Below are 20,429 nucleotides of genomic sequence, written 5' to 3'. Positions count from 1 at the left end.
AAGACATCTGGTCTGCCAAAAGCACATTTATTGGGCAGTAAAGGACGGTGAAGGCGCAGAAAGTAAAATAAGCGTTATGGGGCCACAAGGAGACAATGTGACGGTATGTGAAGCTACTGTATGTTGATCTATGTTGACCACTTCAGTGAGTTTCAAAGCACTAAGCTGCATTAAACTTATCACACTTGTACTTCAGGGATATGACCATAAGCTATTATTTTAACTTTTAGCTACTGAGAGGATTCACATAGTACAAATACAAGAGACTTGCAATGTTCCTGTAGTTTAGATTAATGATGTGTGAGACTAACTGTAGTTCACATTTCATGTCAGAATGTCAACACTATCTGATACAGTTAGCTTTGACTCCAATACATACTGTATTTATATACCAGCTTCCTAAAGCATATGAAAGTCAATTTATGAACAGGAACAATTTGGAATAATTCACACAAAATGTGTCCAACTTTTCTTATTTTACAATATGCATCAAAAGGAGTCTGGATTCAAACGTGCTTGGTGGTAACATGGTCTGTGGTTTAATAAATTTAAAATTTAGGATTCCACAAGAAAAATGTTTTGTAAAGATTTTTCATCTGAAAATCTAGTGCTGAACCTAATCAGAATTAAAGCTTTCTTCTTTCCATTTACCTTTGAACAGGTGACCATTCTCCATCTGAACACGCGTACATAATGCTTTGCTTCAAGTTGTTGCCAACGGGCTTTCCCATCGGTACCTCATCACTGTAGATTTCACGTGATGCCATCCTGAAAAAAAAAAAACTGAATTAAACTACAGGAAGTTATCAAAGGTTTAAAAGATTAAACTTCTGAATTCAGAGATTTTATACCAAAGCAGAACTTGGTTATGTCACTTTCACCAAAGGAAAATGCACGCCCTTTTAGGATTTCAAAAATCAAGTTTGTGGAACTGTTCCAGTTGGCGCTTTAAGTATACAATGTCAACATTTATACACTTAAAAGCAGTTATGGCCACTTTTTCAGTTTTGTTGTCAAACAAATACAGTATAAACATTGTGTTGTTTAAATTAATCCTTAGTAGTTCAGGTGGGTAGCTGCGTCAGCATACGTAGGCTGCAAAGGAACAATAGGTTTATTCCATGCTGAAAAGAGAAGAAAGAAAACACAACGTTTCGGCCGTGGAGCCTTCTTCAGGTGTGAGAAAGACAGGGCAGTAAGCAAAGGTAATGTAGCGGGAGAACAAAAGCTGGGAGAGAGGAGGAGCGAGAGACGGGAGCAGGGGACAGAAAGAGAGGCCAATCAGGAGGTGTGAAGTCAGGATAGGTGAAGTGAGGTGTGAAATAAAAACTACAATGAATAGAGAGAATCTAGAAGAAAAGTAGTCTGTCGTTAAGAGAAGGGGGAAGGTGTGATCCTAGCTACAGGATAATTTTAGTTTCTGTGGTCTTTCTGATGTATGAGTTCGGAAAACACAGACGGAGAGATTAGTGTGATCATGGCTGTCAGAGGTGAAATGAGAAACAATGGGCTTGGAGAGATCTTTAATCTTCACAGCCCTAACATGTCCTCTGAAGCGGTCTCCGAGTCTCCCTCCTGTTTCTCTAATGTAGATGGCTGGGCAGTTAGTGCAAGATAAATTAATTAATCCTTGCACCATTTCCAATCAATCAATCCAATCAATGAGGCCAGAAACACCAAATGTGAAACAGACATATAAGACCCTATGATTTGAGACCCTATGATCGTCTCAAAATATGATGTGGCATATCCTAGCATAAAACCATTACAAATATCAGAAGTAAAGAAACACAATAAGGAAAAACTGTTCATCTTGTAATTTGTCATTTTCCTTAATATTTCATTTTAACTCTGTAGTAGTAATCTTCATTTTGTAAGCAATCTGTGAATATATGATTGTATTTTTTAAATCTAAAAGGCAAAGGATGTTACTTTTTTTTTTACAGCAATTGAAAGTCTTTTGTGGACCATATTAATGAAAAATCCGAATCCGAGTATTCAGAATGATTCATTCTAAAATTTAAATGTGCACCACAATAAAACATTCAAGTAATTTTTTCCATAAGCAGACAGATGGCTAATTTTTGGATTATTTTAATTAATGCACAGGTTAAACACATAACTTGCTAATGCACAGCATTAAATACAACAGCAAAAAAATGTAGCAATGTTGAGCAAGAATAAAAAGAAACTGCTACCAGGGAGTATTTGAATGGATTCTTCTTTTTATGGGTGTTTTTACTTCTTTTTCTTATTTTACAAAAAAGTCATTTTAGTATTGACATACTGTATTATTGTATCTTTTGTAAGTTGGTTTCGATAAGGGCATCTGCTAAGCAAATACAGTGGTGCATATTCTTGTAGTATAGTACATGAACTGTTTTTAATGTACAACATACATGTAATGATATTGTATTCTAATTACGGGCATGTCAAAGTCCCAGTATAACTATTCTTCTGTTAATATTCTAAACTCAAGTTTATTTATCACTTGCCTGCCAAGTCTTCTTCCTTTTTTCCACATATACAGTAAATCTTCCATATAACAAAGCAATGTGCACACATAATGGAATAATAATGCTGTCATTAATTAAAATTTACCAGTTCTTGCAGTCACTTGGGCTAAACACCATCACTTGATCTTAAAAATAATCTTGAAATGCATAGATTGCTTTTTTATTGTGGTGTCAATCTTAACGTTCCCCATAACTGTTTTTCAGTTCCTGACAAGAAATCCCAAAACATCCAGTAACTAGGGAGAACCAAGCTAGGTTTCAGTAACAGATTTTTTTTTAAGGTAACTAAATTTTTCATTTTTAGAGAAGCTATTTCTTAGTTTTTTCTATTCTGAACACAAGATAGGTAACATTACACATTAATAAAAAGCTGCAGCTAAAGTATTGTTAAGGTAAATACTCAAAGCAAGCCTTACAATTTTCCTCACCAGGGCCAACGTTTGCAGAAGCCAATTAACCGAACCGTATATCTTTGGAACATACAGTACATGGGAGGAAACTACAAAAACATAGGGAGAACATACAAACTCCACACAGATAGCATGCCAAGATTTGAACCGATTTGATGCACCACCCATTAAACAGGACCTTTCTAATTCAGATAAAACTACCTCCTTCTTTTTCCTTCATGCCAAACTGTTAAAGCTCAGTGTCTCAGACTGATTTAATACCTTTGAACTTCAGGTATTGCCTTAGTACCTGCTGAGCTCAATAATAGTTTGGGAAAACACTGCCTGCTTCAGGATTGATATTTTTCAGAGTGCCTGAATTATTGAAACCACATAAAACTATGTACTCTGGCTACTTTGTTGGAACCTAAATTTAACAATCAGAAGTATTCGCTGTCACGTATACTATGTTTAGTGATTCAACAATCTGAAACAGCTGGAAGAGAAGTATGTGTAAGGATGAACATGATTTTTTACATAGGTTTCCTGTTTAAAATATGTCTAAAACAATTTATTCACTGTATAGATCAGTCCTTATAATGTATACAGATATTGAAATGCTCTTTCCCTACCCAATAAAGCAGAAGTCCTATGCAGATATTAATTTATGCTCTTAATATTGAAACTATAGCTTTGTTTTCCAGCTTACCTGGTGCTGTCAGCCAGCTCAGTCTCATCATCAGAGCTCATGTCAATAGGGAACATATCTTCATCTTCAGAATAATCTCCACTGTCCTCTCTCTTGACACTGTCCACCCGGGACTTTCGACGTCTTTTCCGTCTTTTCTTCACAGAGCAGTTTGGGTTTTCGGCTCCAGACTGAGCGGCTGTGGGGGAGGTCCCAGTCTGACCGGGACATCCCAGCTCCGAACCCCTGGCCGAGACACTTCCCAGCTGTGCTTCCATCAGCGCAGCTCCGTCCGACAAGATAGGAGAGGTAGCCAGGTATGAGGGTACCACTTCCTTCGGGAATAACAAGAGAGGACTGATAAGTCCAGTATAGGTCTTAGAAAAGGGACCCACTGCTCAAGTCCTTGAGGGCTACTAATAATAATAATAATCAACAATAATTATTATAAGTAGTAGTATTACACTTATATAGCGCTTTTCTGGACACTCCACTCAAAGCACTTTACAGGTAATGGGGATTCCCTCCACCACCAGCAGCTTCCACCTGGACGATGCGACGGCAGCCATAGTGCACCACACATCAGCTATCAGTGGGGAGGAGAGCAGAGTCATGAAGCCAATTCATAGATGGGGATTATTAGGAAGCCATGATTGGTAAGGGCCAATGGGAAATTTGGCCAGGACGCCAGGGTTACACCCCTCCTCTTTTCAAGAAACGCCCTGGGATTTTTAATGACCACAGAGAGTCAAGTCTCATCTGAAAGACGGCGCCTTTTTACAGTATAGTGTCCCCGTCACTATACTGGGGCATTAGGACCCACAGGACCCACATGGACCACAGGGTGAGCGCCCCCTGCTGGCCCCACTAACACCTCTTCCAGCAGCAACCTTAGTTTTTCCCAGGAGTTCTCCCATCCAGGTACTGACCAGGCTCACACCTGCTTAGCTTCAGTGGGTTGCCAGTACTACTGTACATGTACTGCTTTTCAACCTTTTTTTAAACTGCTTCATCCAGTTCGGGGTCACGCAATGGGTGCAGGGCAGGATAAACTCTGGACAGGACGCCACTCCATCACAGGGCACACACTGACCCAAACACACATACACACCAGAAACCAATTAACCAACCAGTACGTCTTTGGACTGTGGTAAACCAACATGCTCTTGATCACCAATTGAACCAATCACCGGGTGATTTGTACCTATGGCTGGGCGATATACCGAAAATTTACCGATACCGACGTTAAGAATCTTTCACCAACCAAATTTTGCTTATGTCGGTATGTTCGGTCAAAGCTTTCCCCACTGTGGGCTTTCATGAACAGTCCCCTTAGAAAACTACGCCCAGTCGTCATATCCAGTCACATGCTTCTGCCTCGTCCAATCTTCATTCAAAACACAAAGAAGCGTGCCGGGCATGAGGCAACATGAGCTCTTCTGCTGAACCCCAGTCAGGCAGGGAGGACTCAAGTACAAATGAAGACGAGCTGGTGTCTTAAAAAGATGCAGTTTTGATCATTTGGTCATATTTTGGCTTCAGCAAACAGGATACTGAACAAAGAGAAGTCAGATATAAACTCTGTCGGAAAACAGTTTCTGCACCCAAACGTAACGGATGGACGTAAATACAACGGATGTGAAACATTATTTTCTATTTCCGTTAGTAATTCAGGCAATGTCAACTTGCCTTTTACTGTAAAACAATTTAAAACTGTGATCTTTTTTCATAAGATGTATATTTTTATTTCTAGCATAATTTATATCAAAACTTTGTAAGATGCGAGACATTTAGATTTAGTTTGCATTTGATAAATATTCAAAGTTCTACATTTATCATGAATGTTCATTGTGCAATATGTTAAAATGTTCAGTTAATGTTCATTAAAAGTTATTCAGTTTGTCTTTCCATGAATTATGTCCTTACATTATTTGTAAGACTAAGATAAGATGAGGTGTGTGCAGCTTTAATGGTTTCACATGATTAAAACCTGATCTTTCAGCATATCAAGTAATCATATAATTTCAAATGTTTCAAAAAAATATAGCTGAGCCATTGTTAAAATAAAAGAGATTTTGGACTCCACAATTAAAAAACCAGTGGCATGTATCCATCTACCATTAATTTATATCAAACAAAACTCTTTGCGTTGATTATGTCAAATAATAAATCATGACTGGAGGAAACTTAGAGAAATACAGATCGCTGCAGTAGGAAAAAAATGGAATACCCTAAAATAGTTCTTTAATTCATGAGAGAGGAGTTCAGAAAATATCATACTAAAAACTGAAAAACATTAGTAAGGATTTACCTTACAAATAACGGTTTTAAAATGCGGAGTAGTTGCAGATAGAATTTATTGCTTCTTGTTAAGAGTTTAAAGCCACTGACCACAGACAACACTAAAAACAAAGGGCAAGGCATGTACCCATGTCAGGACTGAGGCTGTGGTTCTAAAAGCACGCTTTTATCAGATTTCAAGGACACACACTAGCTGATACAGCAATGACAGTTCAAAGCTGACTGTATGTCAGGATGATCCTTTTCTACACTGTAACCCTGAACACCTTGCCTACTTGACATCCAGTGCAGGGCCTTCACCCCCTTTGTGTTGTTTCACAAGTTGTTATGTTGCAATCTCAAATAGAAATACATATACTGTATGGGGGATTTTTTGTCACTGATCTACACAAATAACTCTGTAATGTCAAAATGGATTTAAAGTACTGGGAATTTTCTAACATGCAATTTAAAAGAAAACACTATTATGTCTATATGTATTCACCCTTTTGCTATGACACTCCATTTTGAGCTTCAAAATTCTTTGCAAGATCACTCTAAAACTTGAATGGAATCCATCTGTGGTCCGTTCAAATCATTAACAGAATCAGAATACACCTGTCCCTCAACCTCAGTTAACCTCAGAGCAGACGCTCTACCAAGAAGTTCAAAGAGCTGTCCATACAGCTCGGTGACAGAATTGTGAAGAAGCATACAGTAGTGTATAAAATACATCTGGAGTGTTGAATCTTCCCAGGAGTAGAGTCAGGTCCATGGTTAGGAAATGGAAAGAATATGGAACCATACAGCCTCTTCCTAGAGCAGACGCTTTTAGTGAATAACAAAAATGAAAAAAACAATGTATCCAGAAAGCTTTCATTATATCTAGGGCCTTGATTACATCAGAAATTTGACCACACATCCAGTGAAAAAAACACTCCCTGATGGTAGGTTTCTGTGTGGTAGAACACAAGAAGCCTCTAGCAGAATTGCTGATTGTATTCAGATCCATCTGCTTGCATCACTGAAACCACAAATTGTTCATTCAACTCTAATCAATGTCTTGAAGATAATACAGCTGTGGATGACTGAGAATTATCTCCAATTAAAAAAGAAAAAGACAGATTATTTAAATTGGCTCCCCCCATCAAGTCTCAAAGTTACTGTCTAAAACGCACTTCTGGCAGTACACAAATTATTCCTTGACATTTTGTTAAAAACGTAGGGGTGATTTTTGACCCTTCCCCATCTCTGAAATCACGTCTGCAAAGTCTACAAGTCTTTCATTTACGAAACATCCCGTATAAGACCAATTCTTTCTCGTACTGATATAGTGTAATGAGTTCATGCTTTCCTCTCCTCAAGAACAGACTACTGCAATGCTTTGCCAAGTGGATCATCCACAAAATGACTTCAGAAACTACAGTGTGTCCAGAATTGTGCTGATCGAGTGCTGAACCCGTCTTAAAGAGTTCGACCACATTCTCCTGTTCCGAGAAACCTGACCTGGCTACCAGTTTCTTAGAGGCACTACACGGCCTGTTTCCTGTGTACTTTCAAGAGTTACTGTTCCCACAGACCCCGGTTTGCTCAGTTCATTCCATTGATTCCAGGCTCCTCAACATTCCAAGGGCTTCACGTTGCACACTGAGGGACAGTCTTTTCGGCTGCAGACTCCTGTCTTCAGAACACATTTCCTGACCGTATTAAAAACACTCCCTCTACTGATGTTTTTAAATCTTGCCTCAAGATGTGTTCTTGATGGCCTTCAATTCCTAACTTGACTCTCTTTCAATTTCATAATTTTTGTATTATTGTATTCTGCACATTGTTCTTTTTTAGCATAATGCATGTAAAGTGCTTTTAGAAAGCTCTGATTGAAAGGCACTATATTACAATAAAAGTGATTGAAAGATTTTTTAATCCACATCTAGAACATTTATTGAGGGTAAACTGAAGGTACTGAAGGCTGAATCATGATAAAGGTTGTAGCATGAATACCCACAATACTGTAAATAGAGAAGACTGAATATGTGTTTTATTAAAGTCGGAAATGGAACAACTACAAGATCCTTCAATACACTGTCAGGACTACTGATTTATAAAAACAAGAATAGAAATAAAATTAAAGGATAGGTAGATAAAGTAGAAAGCCCCCACTCTGACCCTCTGTAATCAGGAAGTGCTATGTTTAGGAGAGATTTACTGATTCAAAACAGCAGATGGATGGAGGGTTTATTCTGTAGAATCAAACGGCAAAAACTAAGCATCACTGATCTGAAAGTGAAATAGATAAAAGTTCATTTGCACAGATTATCACAGCTTGACAAGTTCTTTGCCTATAAATGGGCCAAACATGTTCTGTTGCAGATAACCCCACTGCACTTTCTCACTGATGTGCATCATGCAGGGGTTTCAAAATATGTGTAAGAAAAACTCATTAATTCTGTACTGCACAAAGAGTTGCCTTACAAATGCCAATTCTATTAATATTAGACACGAAGCTTACTGAACAACAGCCAATTCTATAAAAATCTGAGACAATTGTTGTCTTGATTTTAGGAATTACAATGTCATTACAGACAAGACAAAATGTTTCAAACCTTCCATTCTACTAAATAAAATATATATGAAAACCTCAGAATCACTCTCCATAGAATTTTGTACTGACAGTACAGTGAGATCTCTGTTCAGTGCATTCTCTGCTACAGCCTGAACGTGGTCTGGGATATTCAATATTTCAAGGTATTTTTCACAACCACTTGATCCACTGACAGTAAAAAAAAAGGTTCATGCCACCCCAGCAATACTTTTTGGAAAATGAAATAAAATGTTTAAGCAGAAAATGATTTAATTATATGCACAATAATCCACTGCAATGCACATGTGCAGAGATAACGATTACCAATTACCAGACAGCAGGTCAGGTGGAAGCTGGGAGAGAGCCAGAGCACTTGGGGAAAAAAACCTTCAAAAACACATTTATCCATCCACACAATGCAGCAGAATGAACACGGCAACATTAGGCCTGGAGGAGAGCAAAACGCAAAACTCTCAATCTCTGGGTACAACTCATAGTAGGGGTCCAAGGTCTCATGGTGGCAAATTATGAGAGTCAGTGGTAGCTGGCCAGGAGGGAGTTCATTTACTGTTACCAGAATGCTGGACAGACAGCAGAGTGACACTAAAACTCATTAAATCCAGCAAACAACACAAATGCCAACATTTGTTTTTATGAACAAGGACGGCAAACCTGAGATTTATTACTAATAACCTACTAAAACATTACTATGGTTCACACCCAAAACACAGGATCCAAACACATAGGCAGGTTTTATTATATTAATCTCGGATATTTCACATTTACCAACAAAAGAGCACTACAATGTGCTCTAGGGGTGCCTAAATCATAAACTGCAGAAAAAGTCCTCAGTGATCTGCAGGAAAACACAATCCTTGATAGACTCTGGAGGATCAAACCTTTGAAACCAGCAAAATCTCAACTATTTTATAAGGGAGTCCTATTTTATAAGGGAGATCTATAGTATGAAGTGAACAGCAAGTAATATTAAATAAATGAATAGGAATGTTTTTTTTCTTAAAGGGTGATATAAAAAATAAATAAGTAATACATAATTCTAAAGATTTACTGGGATTTCAGTTTTCTAGCTAGAGATTAATTTAGAGGAACTTTGTAAACGTTTACCTAAACATCCATTATGACATTCATTTTTTAAACTTGGTGTGAATCATGATACATTTGAAAAGAATAAAACAAAAATGTCTGGTCTGCTGCTACAGATGAGAGCTGTAATTAGAATTCACAAAGAGCTATGGAAACCTAAAGACCAAATGACAACTTGACATTGATGACAGAGATCCTTTTGAACTAATATGTCATTTTTATTTATTTTAGGGCTTTCTTTGAAAGAAATGTACTAGTTATTTTAGGAGTGTTTCAAGACAATGTGACTAACAATTTGACTGAAGATGAGGTACCTGATGTGTTTTTCCCAAGACCTGGCAGCTTTCTGAAAGTCTTTCTTCAAGACCTTTTTTTTACTGCTGTAAAGTGATTTAAGACCAATAGTTTTTTATGCTATATTTCCCAGAAAGTAGACTAAACTATGTTCCATGAATAGGAACTTTACTGTAAACTTTGAAGGAAAATTATGAAAACTATATGCTAGTGCATATAATTCTTCACCTGTGGCTCTGATACAGTATGTCATAATTTGTATAACTGGATAATGAGTTTTTGAGATCTCATAAAAAGCAACAATAGATCAGATTGGCATAAAGCACTAACATCACAAACAAAGTTAAACAACTAAAAGCTGTTGAAACATGAAATTAGATACAAAACAATGGCGGCAGCAAATCCTTACAGCGAGACATCACACAACATTTCACTCCAAACCAGTTCATGATAGGACTAAACAACCGATGAATTCCAAATATAAAACTGAGAACTGCATGGGAATACACTAAATGTAATGTGTTTTTACCAGTGAAACACCGAACATAGTAACTCATGCACCTTCACCCATAAGAATAAGACTATTTCATCTAACCATCCTTGCCTACTAACTGACTACAATTAAAAGCTTTATGTGATGACTATCCTCTTCAGCTAGGTTAGCAAACAGCATCTCCAAAAAGCAAGTACACAAGCTATGTTTTCACAGATACACCTTGTCCACAAAAATAGCAAAACACAACTAACACCTGCAAAGAGTTTTGAACACTAATTTAATTTCAGCTTCACCAATAGCGGCAGAAAGCAACGGGTGAAAATGGCAAGTTTCCGGACAATAACTGTGCCGGTGCTAAGGCGGGATTCTGACAACTCCCCATCACTTGGAACAAGATATACCGCACACATACCTGTAGGGGAAACTAAGTCTCACAGTCAGCAGAGCGACCTATTCAACATGTTTATGTAGCTTGATACCCACACAGGAATGCCCTGCTCACTCAGAGCAGCGTCATCTGCTCTTCTGAAAGCTCAGTGATATGCCAGTGGAATGCTGCCCAACAGACATCTGTCCTTTCATTGGCACTTATGAAAATACCCGCCTAACTCTGTATGTCATTGAAACTGATATCCTGGCTGCCTTCAAGAAATATCACGCTGAGATCTTTGGATTAAATAATTACTTACTCAAACTTTCATTTTATGAAATGCTGTACTTACTCTTATTTGTGACCTTTAAGTTCTTAGAAAATGCAGATTACATTTTGAAGCTTGATGGAGTCCAGTCCTAACTTAAAGAACTTGCAGACATCTCTGGCTAGTGCACCTCTGCATCTCTTCGAATAAACACTATAAACTCTGTTCTGTTGAAATTCTAATATTTATTCTAATATCTTCCCCTAGTTGTTCAAAAACACTATAGGAAATTTTAACTCATACTTCATGGGAATTAAAATACAGTTCTTTTGTTTGTATATGCATCAGAGCTAAAAATACGTGCAAGAAAACAAAACATTTCTTATAAATATTTCTAACTGGGAACTTCCCATTTTCCTTTTCCTGGTGAGCTCTTGACCTTTGGCCTTGACCTTTGGGTGAGTCTCTAAAGATAGCAAAAGATGCTTTAGTGTTATACAGTTTCACTGGCTATTATTATGTCCGTGTTGGTTTTGTTTCAAGTAAATACAGATCATGTTACTGAAATTTGTGATGGTAGGAGATTCTCTTCAGTTCAGAACAAATGAAGATCACCTCCAAGCAATCTATAATATTATAGTTTCAATCTAACAAATACTTACCTTATCATTCTCTGTCTCTTTCACAAAGAAGGCTTCCCCATTTTCTCCAAGTTTCATGTGTAAACTCACAGGTTCCCCATTTATTTCTATGTCCACCTAATCAAAACATTGAGAAGATCAATTATGCATACGTCTGCACAAGTTAAAAGAAACTTAAAACATTTCAAGATTACTGGAAAATATATTCGTGTAAGACGCCTCCACCACTAATACAATTGACAAATGTGCATTTTAAATCAGTTCGTCATTTTCCAGATAATCTAATCAACTCAATACAATACAGTCTTGATTCTTTAAACACGAAAATGGGAAACCCAACCTCCACTTTCCAAACAATTAACGGGAGATGTACATAAAACCAGACATTATCTAGACATCAACTGAAAAAAAAACCAAAGGACTACAACCATAACTGCAGAAGTGAGAAACAGATTCCACTTAAGGATATATAACAGTTAGTAGCTTTAGAGGATATCTAAACTTTTCAAGAGGGGACTTCAGGCAAACTCACCAATTTCTCCCTTGACCGCAGCACCCCCATTTTCCCGAAGCGCACGTGGAAAGGGGAACACTGCAGGCTTCCATCTGGCTGCCGCACCACGATGACATCGATGCATCCTGACAGGGTGGCAGGGTTTAGTCCTCTGTACAGCTCCTTCACCTGCACAAACATCTGGCCCGCCAGCTGCCCTACGTAGTTCATGGTTTGCGTCTATGAGGAGAGGTGAGGATAGTGGACAAAGCATAAATGTTTTACTCCATAAAGTAGATTTTAAATGCTGCTCCTAAGCTACTGTATCCATTTCAGTATATCTGTCTGTTTGGTTAATAGTTGTACAGCGAAGCCCTTCGAAGTGGTGTTACAAAAAAGTATATCATTTACTTTAAAAAAATTGTATTTTTAATTACATGTATGTTGTGTTGAAGAAATATTTTACTTATGTATACAAATGGACAAATGCTGTACACACAAAAGGTTCCGTACTACAAAGCAGCTGTTCTTCTTATTTTTTTAAATATGACATTAATGATTAATGTTGGGTTACTGGAATGTTGTATGGGGGAATTTCACAAAGTAGATGTACTGTACCACATCAAGGAGGAAAATGAAGCAGGTAGGATCCTAGCTTTTGTTCGTCTCTATAATCATTAAAGATCCTATATTCACTGTACTTACTGAATGTAATGAATATTTAATGTAAGATAAAGATTTGTTTCCTGTTCTGTATAAAGTGTTTTTAAATGCATCTTCGTAAAGTTGTAGATTAAAAGGTAAAACATTCTAAAACAACTATGGTGAGAAAAATGTTAAAATCCTTTCACAAAGTTTCTCTGTCCTATACAATCTCATCTGCAGTTCAGCTCATAGAAGAAAGCGAGTTAGTTCCTCAGCAGTACCAGATAATACAGGTCTCGATTGCAGCAACAAAAAGAACACTGTGTAATCATACACACCTGTTCTTTCAGTGATAATACGTCACCTGATAATGTCAGGTGATGTGATTTTCCACCTCTAATCATGTCTAACTGCACCAATATGTCTAACCTATTTTAAGTGCAACCACTTGCCATGAAAAAGTAACTATGGTCATATTAAAAGTAGTACAGTACTTTTTAACTCAATAAATCAGTACCATATCGATATTTAATATTTCAGCAATGAACCAGCACCCTTATCCAGACTTCAGATTATTTATCTATATTCTGGAAAACAGAACAAACTTTGAGTTTACCTTCAGACAGCTCTTCTAGGCACAAAGCAAATGAAAATCACACTAACCAGAAAAGCAGGTATGCATTCTCACCAATCATTCTGTACTATGCTATATTCATTAATTTGTTCTTGACGTAACTTGGCAGCAACAGCAAAAGCCATCTATGTCAAGTCAGCAACATTTTGATGTGCATTACAGTTAAATTACAAATCACACGTTTCTGAGAGACCAGACATGAGATAGACGTATGAAGATGGTTCTTGATTACCGTTTTACTTCTGAAAATCCCTGCTTAAACAATTCTTTCACCATGGTCCCTTTCAGTAGTTTGGTTACAAGATATGTTTATGGAGTATTTGGTGTTACTCCCATAGCAGAGGGCAGGACTGCCCAACCCCCACTCCCCCACACTCACTATGAGGAGTGGGCTAGTGTCACTATAAGGGTGCAGGTGAGGTGACAGGGGAAATGTGAGCGAAATACGCAAAGGCTAAGTCCTGGATGTGAGACTAGCCTCCAGCTCCAACCTTCCTCCAGGACCTCTGTAAACTCAAATTCATGAACACTCAACAGACACCCCATTCAAGCATCCTATAATTTTCTCTGTCAGCCTTCTGTTTGACATGGGGAGTAAATCCATGTCAAGATCATGCTGTGCAAGCACAAACCTACCAATCCATTACTGGATGACACTCTGACTAGCAATGCTTACACCAAATTCATTAGAGCCTGTGACATCATCCAGCTTCTACCGTTATAGAACATGAGGAAATCATTCTAAGCCAAGAATTTCCTGAGGAAATAGTTTAAAAATAAATTATTGAAACGTATCAAGCACAGGTTCAGCTTTTTATGTCAATAATACGACTTGTTTAGATTATGTGTCTCAGTTAAGTGTGAAAAAATAGAGTGCTTTCATATGGGAAAATTCCAACGTTTCCTGCACTTAATGAATAGTTTCTTTTTTAAACTTTTCTTCTTATAATAGGACTCACAGTTGATTAAAGCCACAGTATTATCTGCCATTATTTCTAACCACATTTTGTAAACAACTGAGTATTTGGTGAATGGCCGTTGAAAGGCTGTTAAATGTTTGAATCCCAAAAGATCTGGCTCATACAAAAAGGGCACATTTATGTTTGCAAGGGCACAAAATAACATGACTCCACATAAATGGCATGCTGGAGGTTTAAATGGACAGTTTGTTTAGGTAATATTTAGTTAAACCTATCTTATGTCCTCCATACAAATAAAATATAATATCCCCCATAAAGGAAATTGCCTTTAAGAACAGAATTACATTACAGTACTGCAAACAATCATTCAACTGCACCACCAATTCAACAACAAGGATGATGCACGTACTGTATGCGTTTCTTTTGTAATAGAACTATGCACTTTCCATTACAACGAACAAGCCTTAAATTTTATACTGCGCTTCAGCAAATTGTTGCTCTACTACTCTTGGTTTTGTAATAATTCTATAGTGCACCTTAACGCACCGAATTGATTATGTCTTCTTTCTACAAGGTTCTACTAATTAATCATACCGATCTCCATCGGGGTATTTAGGTACATTACGTTTGCCTGTTTGTGATCAGGTGAAGTATCGTATCTCGTGCACTCAGATATTCATGTTTGGTCTTTTTAAGTCATTCATTCATTTGGAACACTAGGTAACTGATAAAATGTAATATGGATATATCATAATAAGAAGCAATAACAATAACTGTACAGTAATCAAATCACAGCAGTGGAAATTACGGGAAAGTACTTTATACGACTGAGATCACGTGGCATTTTTCTACACAAACGGTGATGGGAGTCGAGTCTACTGGTACAATATCAAAACGTCTCTGAACAGCAGCTGCAAAGAAAACCGGTAGAACTGCCATAAATGAAGGTGCTGGAAAACGTACAATTAACCCTCTCCCAATTAAGTCATATACTATAATTATTTCATTGGCAATAATTAGCAATTGGTAGTTTGTTTATTAATCTAGGGATCATTCAATTCAAACAACAAGAGTTTAAGATTGTTCTTTTACCATGTGGTTTTATTAGTACAACACCACACAGCAGCAGAACAGCTTAGAATTTGCTGTTGCACCCACTGGGACAGAGAAATTTTCTCTGGTAACCTTAGACTGCTACCCACCTCTGCGGAGGTTGTCAAATTTGGCGTTTTGTACACTATACATGAAAGGGTCGCATTTCACATCTTAGAATATCACATTAGCGGAAGAAAACGTTTTTAACCTTGTTATTGCAACATACAGTCGCACTGACCTGTATTTTTAAAAGCAAAGCATCTGAAAAGCTATTCAAATATATAACCATACTGTATACGCTTCATCGTTCACTTCAGGGGACTCACCGCTTCAGATGGTCGCAAGCGTCCATCCACCGATGTTGAAAGGCTGCGTCGTATTCATTCAACTCCGCAAACGGGCCAAAACACGAAGAGAATTTCGTCCGAAAGCAGTGTGTATGTGCTCAGATGCTGCTCATCTCTACTGCCTTTTTACAGTCTCTCTACCTTAACCTTCCCAGCGGTACAGCTGACATTACGCGTCAAACCCATCCACCGCCCAATAAGATTGCCGATGCAAATACGTCTCATAATTCAAGAAGGACATCCTTTCCTAAACCGTAAAAAAACAAAAACATTTCACGTGCAGTACTCATTGGTCTAGGGCCGTTGGACAGAAAAAGACTGTATGTTGCTTGCTGCACTTTCCGATTTACCCTTGTGAAAGGAGCTCTGACAGTTCGCTGGCAGTGCTCAGAGAGGAACCCTATGGTTGGGGGGACCTGCATTTGTAAGAAAACGGCTCAAATGTGATCTATTTTTATTTTTTTCTGGTACTATACGGGCTGTTTCTCTGGTTTCCTGATTTCTTAAAAGCGACATTCATTTCGGAGACGGTCTATTTCGTAATCTGTGGAAGAGGCGAAGATTGTTATCTGGCCCCGTAGCACCACCCCTGTCGGGTCCCTTTTCCTCTCGGCAGATGTAACACGAGGCTTGTAGCAATTTATGCAAAAGGACTCAGTGGGAAGAAAACAGCGGCGGAGTCCTGAGGTGATTGTAGCGACCAATCGTTTAGCCGAGTCCTCTGACGTTCGGAGTCAGCAGTGAAATTCAATAGCCAGCCCGTTTTTACTAAACTAGCATCAAATGACGTGTAATTCTGGGGAAACTCAGGTCTGAATCCAAACGCCTCTCTGAAGAGGAAGAACCCGTGTTGTTTTAATGGGAGTTTATGCCATTTTGACAAATCGCTTGTTTTTAATATGGGACGCTTTCAGTGTGCTACCTATTAAGATTACAAGCTGGGCCCCATAAGCACCTGACACAGAACAGGATTTTTCAATTTGAGCTGAGCAAATAGGAAATTAACATGCAAATTAAGCGCTAAAGCTTTACTTCATTGATATTAAGCACTGTGTGGGGCTTCAAAATCCAATAATCTAGATTTTTTTAATGAAAAAATATCTAATACATTTGTTTTTTTTTCTCCAGTTTTAATCTCTCCGTTATTTGTAAATATCCTTATTTGAAAAGCTGTTATTTTACATTATCTTCATACTAAAAGCAGTTTGTGTCCTAATTTGCACAGTCTACTGATAATATTTATACTGTTCCATTTACAGATAAAGGCATTAGTTTGGTAGCGCAAATGAAGAATATTCATTAATCATGACAAGTTGTAGTTTTTAATAAAACGGATAACTGCAAAAAAAAAGCAATGTGAAAATAAAAATTACTTGTGACTTTTTATATTTTAACATTATCACTGTGTTGTGTAATGTTACCGTTTATTGGTCTGACTAAATATTACACAAGAATGACGCTATTAAAGGACCTGTTAAAAATGATTAATTGAAAATAAACAAGGAGTGTAAATCGTTATTGTGTGGCAAACGACCTCATCACTGAAGAATTTAAAGCACTATGATATGGATGAATATTCTGATTTGGTCATTGGCACATAACCTACATGAAAACACATAACCTGAGCAGTGTTCTCCCAAATGTTTTTGTTTGTTGTTGACCATGTTAAAGGATAGGAAGGACATGTACACTGGATGTAAAAAGTCTACACACCCTTATTGAAATTGCAGGTTTTTGGGATGTAAAGCCAGAAATCAAGATAAATCATGTCAGACACTCCCCCCCCCCCCCCCCCATCTTAAATGTGACTTTGCAACCAACAAAATTCAAGAGAAAACAAATAATTAGTAAAAAAATATTTTAAATTAAAAACCTACAACACCCTGGTTGCATAAGTGTGCACACCCCCAACTAATACTTTGTGGAAGCACCTTTTGCATTTATTACAGCAGTAGATCTTTGTGAATAAGTATCTATCAACTTTGCACACCTGGATTTTGCAATTTTATCCTACTCTTCCTTGCAAAAAAAAGTTCAAGCTCCTTATATTGCCGGAGGATCTCCTGTGCACAGTCCTCTTTAGGTAATTCCACAGGTTTTCTATGGGATTGAGGTCTGGGCTCTGACTGGGCCATTCCAAGACTTTGATCTTCCTTTTCTGAAGCCATTCCTTGGTTGACTTGGATGTGTACTTTGGGTCGTTATTATGTTGGAAGGTGAAATTCCTTTTCAGCTTTCTGACAGAGGCCAGCAGGTTTTGTGCCCAAATCTTGATATTTGGCGCTAGTCATTATCCCATCTATCTTGACTAGAGTCCCTGTCCCAGATGAAGAGAAGCAGCCCCAAAGCATGATGCTTCCACCACCATGGTTCACAGTAGGTATGGTGTTCTTTGGATGAGGAGCGGTTTTGTCTTTGCACCAAAGATCTTTTAGGATTAAGGCCAAAAAGTTCACCCTTTGTCTCATTATACCATAAGACATTTTCCCCACATGTTTTAGGGTGACTGAATGTATTTTTTGCAAACTTTAGATGTGTTTGGACATTATTTTTTGTGAGAAAAGGCTTCTGTTTTGCCACCCTATCCCATAGCCCAGACGTGTGCAGAATACGGGAGATTGTTGTCACATGCAAGGAGTAACCAATACCTGCCAGAAATTCCTGCAGCTCTTTTAATGTTGCTGTAGGCCTCTTGGTAGCCTCCCTGATAGGTTTTCTTCTTGTCCCATCATCAACTTTGGAGGGTTGTCCTGAACTTGGCAATGTCCCTGTGGTGCCACATTTTCTCCACTTATTGATGACAAACTTCACAGTGCTCCAAGGTACATCCAATGCCTTTGATATTCTTTTATACCCCTTTTCTGATCGGTACCTTTCAACAATAAGATCCAATAGATGTTTTGTCAGTTCCTTGCAGACCCCAGTAGGATGCAACCACGAAAGTTTCAAGGAAATCCTACAGAAACAGCTGATTTTTATTTGGGTTAATCAGAATCACTTTCATTGATGGCAGGTGTATGCTACTTACCTTTGGACATGATTTTGAATGTGATTGGTTAACTCTGAATACAGCTACAGCCCCCATTATAAAAGGGTGTGCACACTTATGCAACCAGGGTGTTGTAGGTTTTTTTAATTTAAATTATTTTTCCTGATAATTATCTATTTGTTTTTCTCTTGAATTTTGTTGGTTGCAAGGTCATATTAAAGATGGAAAAATGTCTGACATGATTTATCTTGATTTCTGGCTTTACATCACAAAAACCTGCAATTTTAATAAGGGTGTGTAGACTTTTTATATCCACTGTACATACATACGTTGCCATCCCTAAGGTTCTTTTTTTGGTTCAGTATTAATTTATTCACACATATTACCTCTAGGATATATTATTTGTAAACATCATGTAACCGCATTCTAATATTTTGATGATACACATCTTTGAGAAACCTTTGATACACATCTTTGAGAAACATCCCACATTCATCAGTACTTCGGTGTAATTACTGTCATTAAAACATGGAAATTGTTGAAACATTTCCTGCAAATCTGATAAAACTAAAGACTGAATTGCAGGTTTTTTTGACAAGCTTGACTTGTCAAGAATAGACACATAACTTGATCTGAAGTGAGAAATCTAAGTGTTATTTTAGCTGATCAACCCTGTTGAAGCAACTTCATCCCCATTTGTTCTGGAAAATTAACCACCACATATTCCACCTCTCCAAAACTTGTGACTAGCCTCAGTACAGCCTAAGCTGTATATTTCGAACCCTCCTGAACTGAGTTCTACAGGCCAGTAAACCATCACAATTTATTACTCACCCCTTTTAGTCTGGAACCTAGACATAGACCGAAACACTTGGTAAGACCTTATTTAGGAAATTGTATACTATTTTGATCACAGTATTTCTGCTCGGGAATCTGTCTGGAAAAGAGCAACCGTATTCATCTTAGGCCTCAAGGAAGTGTCCTACATTGACCGGCTAATGGAAACCAATCCACATATTTAAACTGAGAATATGAGTTCTCAATCCACTTCTTTACACAAAGGGTTGTTGCTGTATAGAACAAGCTACTCAACCATATTGTTAAACCAATACATTGCCTTCTTTCCGAAAATGGCTAGATAAGAACCTTAAATCAATTCGTGATACTATCTACCAAACAGGATAGATGGGCCCAATGGCCTCCTTTCACTTGTGACCTTTCTCTTATGTAGTTTAGTAGTGTCTACAGTTCTGTCTCCTGGACAGGAAGTTGCTCAGCACAAAAGCAGTGTAACTCCACCTCACAGACAACTGCACATGCAGAGAACAGCAAAGTTAACAAGAATTGACAAGTATCTTGTAATGAACTTGGCTGTGCCTAGTACAACGGGACTCTGATCTGTTGTAAATAATTATTTGTTATTGCTATTATAAGCATTACTGCGTATGGTTCTTTGCTGGCTACACATGGTGTCTGTGTCTAGCTTGTGCCGCTTTCTGACTTCCTTGTTTTCATATCCGGTGCTCATGAATTAGAAGTGCTGATCTAGTAACAAGATAGCCTGTCCCTTGCCTTGTGCAGCATGAGAGTAATCTTGTGTACTGAGATGCACTGCTGTTTAGCACCTACAGAATGCTGGAAGCCTGTGTGTTTGATAATCAGGAATTGAATTCCATTGT

At 37.8% G+C, this 20,429-nt stretch overlaps 1 protein-coding gene across 4 annotated transcripts in view; it reads right to left on the bottom strand.

Annotated features, from left to right (window-relative positions):
* Window positions 1-20,429, bottom strand: part of lpin1a (lipin 1a) — a 45,640-nt gene that overhangs the window by 18,916 nt on the left and 6,295 nt on the right. For 3 of the 4 annotated variants that reach the window (XR_015935459.1, XM_088626207.1, XM_088626209.1), the window contains exons 2-5: window positions 12,160-12,360; window positions 11,649-11,744; window positions 3,615-3,928; window positions 652-768 (exon numbers count right to left, since the gene is read on the bottom strand). Coding sequence is in view for 3 of the 4 variants with exons in the window: in XM_088626207.1 (XP_088482333.1) it covers window positions 652-768; window positions 3,615-3,928; window positions 11,649-11,744; window positions 12,160-12,360 (728 nt within the window). In the remaining variant the exon portion in view is untranslated. Of the gene's footprint in view, window positions 1-651; window positions 769-3,614; window positions 3,929-11,648; window positions 11,745-12,159; window positions 12,361-15,740; window positions 16,392-20,429 lie in introns of those variants that run through there. The other variant, XM_088626208.1, reaches the window with a different exon arrangement.

Source organism: Lepisosteus platostomus, chromosome 3, assembly GCF_059453375.1.
Source record: "Lepisosteus platostomus isolate fLepPlt1 chromosome 3, fLepPlt1.hap1, whole genome shotgun sequence".
Taxonomy (NCBI): domain Eukaryota; kingdom Metazoa; phylum Chordata; class Actinopteri; order Semionotiformes; family Lepisosteidae; genus Lepisosteus; species Lepisosteus platostomus.
Note: the sequence above shows the minus strand (reverse complement) of the source record. Positions and strands in the feature narration are given on the sequence as shown.